Source organism: Salmo salar, chromosome 05, assembly GCF_965601325.2.
Source record: "Salmo salar chromosome 05, fSalSal1, whole genome shotgun sequence".
In the NCBI taxonomy this organism is placed as follows: domain Eukaryota; kingdom Metazoa; phylum Chordata; class Actinopteri; order Salmoniformes; family Salmonidae; genus Salmo; species Salmo salar.
Window position 1 is genome coordinate 66,805,970 of NC_138295.1, and position 13,793 is coordinate 66,819,762.

At 41.8% G+C, this 13,793-nt stretch overlaps 1 protein-coding gene across 1 annotated transcript in view; it reads right to left on the reverse strand.

Moving 5' to 3' along the window:
* Positions 1-5,803, reverse strand: part of LOC106605507 (cyclin-dependent kinase 14) — a 198,205-nt gene extending 192,402 nt beyond the window's left edge. Inside the window, exon 1 of the mRNA XM_045718621.2 lies at positions 5,335-5,803. Coding sequence (XP_045574577.1) covers positions 5,335-5,428 — 94 coding nt within the window. The 5' untranslated portion in view covers positions 5,429-5,803. The remainder of the gene's footprint in view (positions 1-5,334) is intronic.
* Positions 5,804-13,793: the final 7,990 nt, after the last annotated feature.

The window sequence follows — 13,793 nt, forward strand, 5'->3', positions numbered from 1 at the left end:
TCCAGCATCTTCACAAGATCCTTTGCTGTTGTTCTGAGATTGATTTGCACTTTTCGCACCAAAGTACATTCATCTCTAGGAGACAGAACGCGTCTCCTTCCTGAGTGGTATGACGGCTGCTAGGTCCCATGGTGTTTATACTTGCGTACTATTGTTTGTAAAGATGAACGTGGTACCTTCAGGCATTTGGAAATTGTTCCCAAGGATGAACCAGACTTGTGGAGGTCTACAATTTTTTTTCTGAGGTCTTGGCTGATTTCTTTTGATTTTCCCATGATGTCAAGCAAAGAGGCACTGAGCTTGAAGGTATGACATGAAATACATCCACAGGTACACCTCCAATTGACTCAAATGATGTCAATTAGCCTATCAGAAGCTTCTAAAGCCATGACATCATTTTCTGGAATTTTCCAAGCTGTTTAAAGGCACAGTCAACTTAGTGTATGTAAACTTCTGACCCACTGGAATTGTGATTTTTTTAAATGTATTTTACCAGGTAAGTTGACTGAGAACACATTCTCATTTACAGCAACGACCTGGGGAATAGTTTCAAGGGATATGAGGGGGATGAATGAGCCAATTGTACACTGGGGATGATTAGGTGGCCGTGATGGTATGAGGGCCAGATTGGGAATTTAGCCAGGACACCGGGGTTAACACCCCAACTCTTACAATAAGAGCAATGGGATCTTTAATGACCTCAGAGAGTCAGGCCACCCATTTAACATCCCATCCGAAAAACAGCACTCTACACAGGGCAGTGTCCCCAATCACTGCCCTGGGGTATTGGGATATTTTTTAGACCAGAGGAAAGAGTGCCTCCTAATTGCCCTCCAACACCACTTCCAGCAGAATCTGGTCTCCCATCCAGGGACTGACCAGGACCAACCCTGCTTAGCTTCAGAAGCAAGCCAGCAGTGGGATGCAGGGTGGTATGCTGCTGGGGTGATACTGTGAATTATAAGTGAAATAATCTGTCTGTAAACAATTGTTGGAAAAACTTCAACTGTAGGTGATATCATTTACAGTTGAAGTCAGAAGTTTACATACAGTTAGGTTGGAGTCATTAAAACTCATTTTTCAACCAATCCACAAATGTCTTGTTAACAAACTATAGTTTTGGCAAGTCGTTTAGGACATCTACATTTTTCCAACAATTGTTTACAGACAGATTATTTCACTTATAATTCACTGTATTACAATTCCAGTGGGTCAGAAGTCTACATACACTAAGTTGACTGTGCCTTTAAACAACTTGGAAAATTCCAGAAAATGATGTCATGACATTCCCCAACTGGAGGTCCACGGGTGATTTTATTTTTATAATAAAATAATATGTTTTTTATAATTATTATTATTATTATTATTATTGGACATAAAAGAGCTCCAAGTGATTTTAATTTGGGAAATAGGTTCCAAAGTATTCCCACGCATAATACAGAGATTTACAGTGTATGCGATCGTGAGCAAATGTAAGCAAGGTTTGAAATGATTATGTTTTAGTCAATTTTGTCACGTGTGCTCCCTCTCTGGCCTCCAGGTCACCAGGCTGTACACCTGTCACCATTGTTACGTGCATCAGTGCATAATGAAATGAAATGAGTGTTTTATTTTTTTTAAATTGTGTTGGAGGTGATGTCGGGTCCGGGTGTCAGAACCAGAGCTACCTGGGAGGCCTCAGCCGGTTTGTCGGATTCCCATGCTGGCTCGACAGGCTCCCATGAATCAGCTGACTCGACAGGCTCCCATGCCTCAGCTGGCTCGACAGGCTCCCATGCCTCAGCTGGCTCGACAGGCTCCCATGCCTGAGCTGGCTCGACAGGCTCCCATGCCTCAGCTGGCTCGACAGGCTCCCATGCCTCAGCGGGTTCGACAGGCTCCCATGCCTCAGCTGGCTCGACAGGCTCCCATGCCTCAGCTGGCTCGACAGGCTCCCATGCCTCAGCTGGCTCGACAGGCTCCCATGCCTCAGCGGGTTCAATAGGCTCCCATGCCTCAGCTGGGTGAACAGGTTCCCGTGCCTCCACCGAGGCAACTGGGGAGGTCTCAGCCTGCTCATCAGGCTCTCATGCCTCAGCCGGTTTGTCCGATTTCTGTGCCTCAGTGGAGGCGACCGGTCCATTCCTGATCCCCGGGATAGTCCCTGTGGTTGGCGTCCTGCTGCTGGAGCCGAATGCGCCGGGGAGGGGGTACTGTCATGTGTGCTCCCTCTCCGGCCTCTAGGTCACCAGGCTGCTCATTATGGCGCACACCTGTCACCATCGTTACGCGCATCTGCACATAATGACACTCACCTGGACTCCATCACCTCCTTGATTACCTGTCCTATATATGTCACTCCCTTTGGTTCCTTCCCCAGGCGTCATTGTTTCTGTTTCAGTTTCATGTCTGTGCGTTGTTTGTGTTTCTTGTTTTGTATTATGTTTTCATTTATTTATTAAATGAATCACTTCCTGAAATTGCTTCCCGACTCCCAGCTCAAACGTTACAAATTTGCAGTCTACAAATCATTTGTAATTATGTTCCGGTCCCCTGACCATCCCCTCAAGAAAAAAATCAGCCCATAGCTGAATCTAGTTGATGATCCCTGAAGTAGGCCAACAGTCTCATCCCAGCTAACCTCAGCTAAGGTCAGAAGGCTGCATTGTCATAGCGATGTACTGGAAATACACAGTAACAGTTAAAAGACAAGAATAGAGTTGTGAGTTTGTAGATCCTACTGTACATGACCTTAGCACAGTTAGCAATTGATATGCAAGGTGGTAGCATAGCCTGGAATAGCAAGGTAGGATAAATAGCCTACAATCTGGGTCCCACATCAAATTCCCAACTCCATTTAGCATGACATGTTACATTTTGTATGATATGTATTAACTTGAGGATGTCCATCACCCATGTTGTATGATATGTTATGAATTACAATTTCAATTATATATTACGAATTTGGTAAACATACAATGTTACAAATTAGCAAAACATATGATATGTTATGAATTCTGGCTAAGTAGCTAATGTTTGCTAGCTGTGGAAAATTAGCTGGGTTAGGGGTTAAGGTTAGGGTTAAGTTTAAGAGTTAGGTTACAGGATTAAGGTTAGGGTTAACTAAAAGGGTTAAGGTTAGTTTTAGAGTTAGGGGAAGGGTTAGCTAACATGCTAAGTAGTTGCAAAGTAGCTAAAAAGTTGTAAGTAGTTACAAAGTTGCTAATTAGCTACCGTCCCTAGGAGGGGTGCGTCACTTGAGTGGGTTGAGTCACTGACGTGATCTTCCTGTCTGGGTTGGCGCCCCCCCTTGGGTTGTGCCGTGGCAGAGATCTTTGTGGGCTATACTCGGTCTCAGGATGGTAAGTTGGTGGTTGAAGATATATCCCTCTAGTGGTGTGGGGGCTGTGCTTTGGCAAAGTGGGTGGGGTTATATCCTGCCTGTTTGGCCCTGTCCGGGGGTAACATCGGATGGGGCCACAGTGTCTCCTGACCCCTCCTGTCTCAGCCTCCAGTATTTATACTGCAGTAGTTTATGTGTCAGGGGGCTAGGGTCAGTCTGTTATATCTGGAGTATTTCTCCTGTCTTATCCGGTGTCTTGTGTGAATTTAAGTATGCTCTCTCTAATTCTCTCTTTCTCTCTTTCTTTCTTTCTCTCTCGGAGGACCTGAGCCCTAGGACCATGCCTTAGGACTCCCTGGCATGATGAATCCTTGTTGTCCCCAGTCCACCTGGCCGTGCTGCTGCTCCAGTTTCAACTGTTCTGCCTGCGGCTATGGAACCCTGACCTGTTCACTGTGATTACTATTATTTGACCATGCTGGTCATTTATGAACATTTGAACATCTTGTCCATGTTCTGTTATAATCTCCACCCAGCACAGCCAGAAGAGGACTGGCCATCCCTCATAGCCTGGTTCCTCTCTAGGTTTCTTCCTAGGTTTTGGCCTTTGTAGGGAGTTTTTCCTAGCCAACCGTGCTTCTACACCTGCATTGCTTTCTGTTTGGGGTTTTAGGCTGGGTTTCTATACAGCACTTTGATATATCAGCTGATGTAAGAAGGGCTATATAAATCAATTTGATTTGAATTTGATTTGAAATTAGCTCAAATTCTAAAGTTGTCCGTGATGAGATTCGAACTCGCAACCTTTCCACCCAACCAACCAGCCTACCTTTGTTTTTTTGGCCTTAAGTAACAATATGTCTTATGTAAACATACCAAAGGTAAGATAATGTACTAACTGGGGGTCCTGGATTTACATTTACTCTGTTACTTCTAGTCTATGAGACCAGGCTGAACTATGATGTGACATTGAGTGTGAGCGTATTATTAGGACATGTATGGAAATAATAATATCGACTGGTATATAGTAAGGACGTAGCATTATGACTTGGTTACAAGAAGCCCAACTTCTCAAACTAATATGTAATGCTCTTTGTTAAACCATCCGTGAAACACAGACAGAGAGTGAGTGATCAATCAATGCCTATATAGTGCTGTGCACAACGTTGATGGCTGATGCAGATATCAGCAGCAACAGTGACCAGTACGGACAAGGACAATCCATGCAGCAGAAAAGTCAATACCGACCTTTTTTCATGCAGCCTCATATTCAAATCATATCGGCCATCCCTGTAGCTCAGTTGGTAGAGCATGGTGTTTGCAACGCCAGGGTTGTGGGTTCGATTCCCACGGGGGGCCAGCACAGGAAAAAAACTGTATGCATTCACTACTGTAAGTCGCTCTGGATAAGAGTGTCTGCTAAATTACGTAAAAATGGGAAATGTTCCCTCTTCTTGTTGTATCTGATCAGTTAATTTGTGGGGAAAGATTATATAACAGTCGTCTACATAGGGAGTGATATTTTGTTTTCCTTTAATGCACAAAACCATATAGACCAACACTGGGATGAGAGAGAGAGATGCAGTGTGTGTACCTGCTTAGATGCCTGCGTTTACGCACGCAGGCCATTTGGATAGCAAGCTTCTTCCAGTTGTACAATAAGCACATCGGCAATTCCCTGATGTTTGATACGACAGTAATGATAACACTCAACTTGAACTACCCATTTACAATATTCAACAATGTGTTGAATTACAGCAACACAATGACAGTTATTGCCATAATGCATAATCGTAATGTCGTAAAAGTGATTGCCACCAGTGTGAATGCCACCGCTGCTTATTTTGTGTAAAGCTTTTTGTAATAGTGAAATTCAGCTATCGTCCCGACTAGTTGGAGTGGACATTATTAGAATAGTTCCCTAGGCTACAGCACCGTTTTCCATAACCGTTAACTGCGATAGGCTATGCATTGTTGCACTATAACCGCTACAGTAGGGGTAGGCTACTTACCTATGCGACTGAAGCTCTCTGACAAAGTTCTTCGCAACTTTTTCATTTTGCCGATTTTTTCAGCAGGTTTCGAAACTGGCATCAGGTCACACATCTTAACGGTTGGATTGCAGCAGACAGTGATCTTCACAAAACTGTAGAGAAGCACAGGGTTCAAACCAAGGGGTTCTCCGTTCTACTACGATGTCAAGAAACAGGAAACGTTTATGCTAACGCTTTTGTTTTCAAAAACACATTGGTGTATTCTTCTCAGGTTTTATTTGTATCCAACTACATTTCTAAAGTCGGAATTTTCCACAAGATGCCGAGTATGAAGCTGTAAAATAAAACATGCGCTGGCTGATATTCTCTGTTCTCTCCCTGAAACTGAACGGGTTGTTGAGTTCTTTCTTTCTCTCTCTCAGTCTCTCACTCACTCTCTGCTCTGCTCCCCTGCAATCTGGATGTCATTTTTGGGATTCTCTCTCTCCCGTCTGGGAGAGGAAAGAAAAAACACACTCCACCAGAGCTACAAATCCCGCCCAGGATGCGCAACGATTGGCCAAATAAGAACAGGGGATTCTGTGATTTGCTATTGATCTATCAATCATGCTTTTGTGCCGCTCGAATACAAAAAATATATAAAAATTCAAGTGCGCAGGGTTCATTGCCAGGGAGTCCGCTGTTCAGATAAAAGTAACTCACAACAAGTGAAAGTGTGATGGTCTACTATCCTGTGGCATTTAGCCTACCACAATTAGTTTGGCTATTGTTGATTTATCAAAAATATCTCTTAGCCAATCATGCAAATAACCTAAATGTAACAATCGTATCAAATACGATCATGAATGTCTTCCAAATATCCTTTGTTTTAAAATATTATTGGATTATTTGATCATTTCATTGTAGTGTTGGGTGTTGTGAAGGGATGTTTGGAAGTAGGCCTAGTCCTACCAGGAAGCCGTTTATTGAAACTTTATGCAAAACAAATGTTTTATCACAGGCTCTAATGCTTTCTGAGAGGTGTCGAACTTGATATTAGGCCTACACCTGTTAATATAATTTCGCTTAATTTTCAGTACCAAATGACAAGACGAGTCAGAGGACATACCCGTCAGCCACATACAGTATGCGTATTAAGCGCATTTGGCATCTCCAAATGGTTGGCTACACATGGAGTCGTACATTTATTGGATTAAGCAAACGCACAGATGCCAGTTTACATTTGATATATTTCTGCGTCAACTCCAAAGACAACTGCTTTCTCCACCTAGTCTCCCTTGGTGGTGCAAATCTCCAACGAGGACCTTGAGAGCTGCCTCAGCAGAGCCTTGCCACAGAAGTGTCGGGAACACTCTACTCAAAACTGGAGAATAAAACTTGAAACAAAGCTGAGTTCAAACTGTCAATTATGTCAGAGAATGCAAGTGTATAACAGCTGTATTCTCTGATATGTCTGATGGCACTAACAAGCACTTGTTTAGCTAACAACAACAATATATATATATACGTACACTACTGTTCAAAAGTTCGGGGTCACTTAGAAATGCCCTTGTTTTGCAATTTTTTTGTCCATTAAAATAACATCAAAATGATCAGAAATACAGTGTAGACATTGTTAATGTTGTAAATGACTATTTTAGCTGGAAATTGAATATCCACATAGGCGTACAGAGGCCCATTGTCATCAACCATTACTCCTGTGTTCCAATGGCACGTTGTGTTAGCTAATCCAAGTTTATCATTTTAAAAGGCTAATTGATCATTAGAAAACCATTTTGCAATTATGTTAGTTTCACCGATGTGAATTGGCTAGCTAGTTAGCGGGGTGCGTGCTAATAGCGTTTCAATTGGTGACGTCACTCGCTCAGAGACCTTGAAGTAGTTGTTCCCCTTGCTCTGCAAGGGCTGCGGATTTTGTAGAGTGATGGGTCCCTGGTTCGAGCCCATGTAGGGGTGAGGAGAGGGACAGAAGCTAAACTGTTACATTAGCACAGCTGAAAACTGTTGTCCTGATTAAAGAAGCAATACAACTGGAATTCTTTAGACTAGTTGAGTATCTGGAGCATCAGCATTTGTGGGTTCGATTACAGGCTCAAAATGGCCAAAAACAAATAACTTTCTTCTGAAACTTGTCAGTCTATTCTTGTTCTGAAAAATGAAGGCCATTACATGCGAGAAATTGCCAAGAAACTGAAGATCTGTGTGTGTACTACTCCCTTCACAGAACAGTGCAAACTGGCGCTAACCAGAATAGAAAGAAGAGTGGGAGGCCCCGGTGCACAACTGAGCAAGAGGACAAGTACATTAGAGTGTCTAGTTTGAGAAACAGATGCCTCACAAGTCCTCAACTGGCAGCTTCATTAAATACTACCGGCAAAACACCAGTCTCAACGTCAATAGCGAAGAGGCGACTCCGGGATGCTGGCCTTCTAGGCAGAGTTGCAAAGAAAAAGCCATATCTCAGACTGGCCAATAAAAAGAAAAGTTTAAGATGGGCAAAAGAACACAGACACTGGACAGAGGAACTCTGCCTAGAAGGCCAGCATCCCGGAGTCGCCTATTCACTGCTGATAATGGGCCTCTGTACGCCTATGTAGATATTCCATAAAAAAAATCTGCCGTTATCAGCTACAATAGTCATTTACAACATTAACAATGTCTACACTGTATTTCTGATCAATTTGATGCTATTTTAATGGACAAAAAAATTTGCTTTTATTTAAAAAACAGACATTCTAAGTGACCCCAAACTTTTGAACAGTAGTGTATATACAGTACCAGTCAAAAGCTTGGACCCACCTACTCATTGAAGGGTTTATCTTTATTTTTTTACTATTTTCTACATTGTAGAATAATAGTGAAGACATCAAAACTATGAAATAACACATATGGAATCATGTAGTAACCAAACAAGTGTTAAACAAATCAAAATATATTTTAGATGATAGATTCTTCAAAGTAACCACCCTTTGCTTTGATGACAGCTTTGCACACTCTTGGCATTCTCTCAACCAGCTTCATGAGATAGTCACCTGGAATGCATTTCAACTAACAGGTGTGCCTTCTTAAAAATTAATTTGTGGAATTTCTTTCCTTCTTAATGCGTTTGAGCCAATCAGTTGTGTTGCGACAAGGTAGGGGTGGTATACAGAAGATAGCCCGATTTGGTAAAAGACCAACTCCAACTCCGGAGTTCCAAATTGAGCAGCAGCTGCTAAAAAAATGAGCTCCTACAAATATTGAAATGTACATGGTTTTTTAGAGTTTTTTAGAATGAAGTACATTGGAAAAAAAGCAAAAGAAAACTGCAAGACTGAATTGGAGACAAAACAAGCAACAAACAAAGAAGATAGGCTTTTGAAAAAGTAACTATTTTTCATAAAATTGTACAGTTATCTTAGCTAGCTGAATTGTTTACCAGTTGCTAAGCAGTTGCTAGGGACTCTCCTGGAAGAAGCTAGTAGCTAACAAAGAATAACAAAGAACACCTAGTTAACAAAAGGTGAAATAAAAATAAAAGAAAAAAAGAAAAAATATAAAAATATTATGTCAAGAACAGCTCAAATAAGCAAAGAGAAACAACAGTCCATTACTTTAAGACATGAAAGTCAGTCAATGCGGAACATTTCAAGTACTTTGAAAGTTTCTTCAAGTGCAGTTGCAAAAACCATCAAGCGCTATGATGAAACTGGCTCTCATGAGGAAAGGAAGGAAAGGAAGACCCAGAGTTACCTCTGCTGCAGAGGATAAGTTCATTAGAGTTAACAGCACTTCAGATTGCAGCCCAAATACATGCTTCACAGAGTTCAAGTTAAAGACACATCCCAACATCAACTGTTCAGAGGAGACATGAATCAGGCCTTCATGGTCAAATTGTTGCAAAGAAACCACTACTAAAGGACACCAATAATAAGAAGAGACTTGCTTGGGCCAAAAAACACGAGCAATGGACATTAGACCGGTGGAAATCTGTCCTTTTGTCTGATGAGTTCAAATTTGAGATTTTTGATTTCAACCGCCATGTCTTTGTGAAACGCATAGTAGGTGAACGGATGATCTCCGCATGTGTGGTTCCCACCGTGAAGCATGGAGGAGGAGGTGGGATGGTGTGGGGGTGCCTTGCTAGTGACACTGTCAGGGATTTATTTAGAATTCAAGGCACACTTAACCAGCATGGCTACCACAGCATTCTGCAGCAATACGTACGCCATCCCATCTGGTTTGCTCTTAGTGGGACTATCATTTGTTTTTCAACAGGACAATGACCCAAATCACACCTCCAGGCTGTGTAAGGGCTATTTATCCAAAGAGAGTGATGGAGTGCTGCATCAGATGACCTGGCCTCCACAATCACCCAACCTCAACCCAATTGAGATGGTTTGGGATGAGTTGGACCGCAGCGTGAAGGAAAAGCAGCCAACAAGTGCTCAGCATATGTGGGATCTCCTTCAAGCATTCCTCATGAAGCTGGTTGAGAGAATGCCAAGAGTGTGCAAAGCTGTCATCAAGACAAAGAGTGGCTATTTTGAAGAATCTCACATTTTAAATATATTTTGATTTGTTTAACACTTCTTTGGTTACTACATGATTCTATATGTGTTATTTCATAGTTTCTGTCTTCACTATTATTCTACAATGTAGAAACTTTTGACTGGTACTGTAAATATATATTTTTTTGCATGTTATTTTGGCATTAATACATGTCACATATGAGTTTCAAACAATTAAAAAAATATATTTTGAGTTAATAAAGCCGCATACAAACATGGTCTCTTTTTTGCTTTCTTGGGTAAGGCAGCTCCAAAATGCAAGGTAATTCAGCCTAGCTCAGTGCTTTCTGTGGTGGAGGGGCAGCTAGTGGAAAGTACAGAGCTTAGACGTTGATAATCTTCTCTAGTTTCTAGTTTTTTGGCTCAGTGTTCTGTCACTCATGGGGACACTACGTCACCGCAGAATCTAGAGGGAGGGCTAGGCAGTTCAAGCCCCCTTGGGTGCAGCTATAGATTTACATTAGAAGTGCCCATCCAAGAAGGCTCAAGGTCATTGGCCACAGATAAAATAATGTCAAATCACGTTATATCTACCGCAGCTTTGATTGGACTGATCATGTCAACATCATACTTTCAAAATCTTAGCTAGCAAGCTAGATAAGCAGTCATCATCATGAATCAAGACGACAATTTACTGGCAAATCCTTTTCAATACTTGTCATATGAAGAGAAATTACAGATAAAACGCAATGGTGCTCATCGCCATTGGACATAAACATTACATAAGTTGGAAATCCCAAATTGGTTTGCGAGTGGTTTGGAAGGAATCAGTGGCTAAATGCAAGCATCGCAAAGCAATCACTATTTTGATTCCCCTGCCTGCTATTCAGTGGAGAGGGTGTGTGGTCCATGTCTGGGTTTTAGTGTCTCTTTTCCAAGCTTAAAAGGATAAACATTCTCACCCAACACCATGGGCCAGAAAAGGTTGAATAGATTGGCCATGCTGTCAATCTTGCATGACTTCTGGCGCTTTCAAAACAACTGGAAACTTGGAACTGGTAAATCTCAGACGTCAGTGAGTTCAAGACAATTGGGAATTTGGAAAAAAATTTGCTCCGACTGGGAAAATACGTTTTGAATGGTAATCCAACTCGGAATTTCAAGTCAGGAACTCGGGCCTCATTCTAGAGCTCCGACCTAAAGATCAAGGAGGCCATGATTCAAACTTGTTTTTTTCAGAGTTCCCAGTTGTCTTGAAAGCACCATAAATCCAGAGAATGTCAGACTTTGATAACAAAGTTTCATGAAAGAATTTGCCCACAAGAAGGATCGCTGCCCCACCTTCCTGTTCAAGTGAGCACAGCACAACATGGTTAAGTCCTAAAATGTCTTGTATGGTGCTGCATAAATGATGTAATATGCCAGAGAGATATGTATACTGTAGCAAAGAAAGCAATATTAAGTGTATGTTTTGTATTAAGCTGTTAGAAGCCCATGTGCCTCACCCTAATAATTTGGTCCTTTTCCCCCTCATAACTTAGCATACTGTTCTGACTTGGTGGTGCATATGTAGCCTATAGAGTGTTTTAGATCAATTGTATTTTACATTTTTTATTTAACCTTTATTTAACTAGGCAAGTCAGTTAAGAACAAATTCTTATTTACAATGATGGCCTACCAAAAGGTAAAAGGCCTCCTGCAAGGACGGGGGCTTTGGATTAAGAAGTAAAAAATAAATACAATATAAATATAGGACAAAACACACATCACAACAAGAGAGACAACACAACACTACATAAAGAGAGACCTAAGACAACAACATAGCAAGGCAGCAACACATGACAACACAGCATGGTATAAACACAACATAACAACAACATGGTAGCAACACAACATGGTAGCAGCATAAAACATGGTACAAACATTATTGGGCACAGACAACAGCACAAAGGGCAAGAAGGTAGAGACAACAATACATCACACAAAGCATGGGAAACATGCTAGGAATGTGGAGGGGTTTGTCAAGGCCATGTTGTTTTAATGTACACATACATTCCTCCAGGGAAGGTAGGGTGTCCACTGTCCTGTCCAAATCTGAGCACCTACATGGTTCTGTCATTTTTATGACTCAATGGGTTTCATTGTTCAATGAGAAATTCTTCAATACAATTAAACATGAGTGTAAAGTATAGCCTGCTCCCAGATCTGTTGGTGTTCTTGCCAACTCCATTGTTGTCATTGTCATGTTTGGAGTTTGCATTACGGCACAAACAGACTGGCATGATGGCATTGTAAAGTATGCTATGTATTCCAAATCAATTATGACAGGCTGTCCTGTCTGGGCCGGCCCTGTACATGTGAAAGGGAAATCCTTTGAGGTGTTCTTATTCAATGTGTAACCCATATGAGACAACCAATGAGTCTATTACACGATTCCACTATAAACAGGTGCACAGCATGTCTGCCCAAGAACCTCTTTATAACTGTTCAATAAAACCAATAAAAGTGATGAGCCTCAGATGAATTGATATGTCCTTTAATCTGTCTTGGACCACTCCAGAGTGGTAAATACCACCTTAAAGTGTTTCATAATCACCTGATTTGACTTCTCCTGCTCAGTATTTTCACCGTTTAAAAACGTCTGGTCTGGGTGTTGTCTGCATTGCAAATGATGGAACAAAAGATAAGCTTTTCAGGAGATTTGCATGTCAAATAGGCTGTGCCTGTCCTTGTAGATTCAGACTGTGCACACGTGCAGAAGTCGCAACAACAAATCATCGACTAGCATTAGAATTAGATTCCATTTAGATAGCAGTTTTGCCACTAGCCTAACCAAGTGCACACTCTCATATTTGAGGTTATGGCGGCGGATGAATGGCACAACACAATGGTCCTCAGAATCTCATCACGGTATCTCGATAAAATGCAAATTTGATCATTGTGTGTAGCTTATACCTGGCCAAATTTGTACAGAGAGAAATACGCTTTTTGTGCATATGGAACATTTCTGGGATCTTTTATTTCAGCTCATGAAACATGGGACCAACACTTCATGTTACATTTTTATTTTTGTTCAGTGTAGCATTAGCGCAATGACTGGAATTCTATGGGTATCTGCTAACATGCTTGTGAAACTACCTCCAACTTACTTCATACCGGACACAGATATAAAAATGGTATCTACGAGTTCAACTGACTCAGCAGAAGTAGATATAGGGCATCATTGTCTAAATTCCGAAGTATCCCTTTAATGAGCAAACTTTCCATAGTAGCACTGCCATTAAGATGTTGAATGTCCATACAGGGCAGTAAATTTGTCATTATAAGGACTGGCAACCCCATCCAGACATCTGGTAGATTGGGGTATGGTTACGAATAAGAAGGGGTGGAGAGGCTGATGAGGTTCACTACATGACCAAAAGTATGTGGACACCTGCGTGTCGAAAATCTAATTCCAAAATCATGGGCATTAATATGGGGTTGGTCCCCCATTTGCTGCTATAACAGCCTCCACTCTTCTGGGAAGACATTCCACTAGACGTTGAAACATTTCTGCGGGGATTTGCTTCCCTTCAGCCACAAGAGCATTTGTGAGGTCGGGCGCTTGCTTCCTTTCAGCCACAATAGCATTAGAGAGGTCGAGCACTGATGTTGGGCAATTAGGCCTGGATCGCAGTCGGCGTTCCAATTCATCCCAAAGGTGTTCGATGGGGTTGATGTCAGAACTCTGTGCAAGCCAATCAAGTTCTTCCACACCAATCTTGATTAACCATTTCTGTATGGACCTTGCTTTGTGCGTGGGGCATTGTCATGCTGAAACAGGAAAGGGCCTTCCCCAAACTGTTGCCACAAAGTTGGAAGCACAGAAACGTCTAGAATGTCATTGTATGCTGTAGCATTAAGATTTCCCTTCACTAAAACTAAGGGGCCTAGCCCGAACCATGAAAAACAGCCCAGACCATTATTCCTCCTACACCAAACTTTACA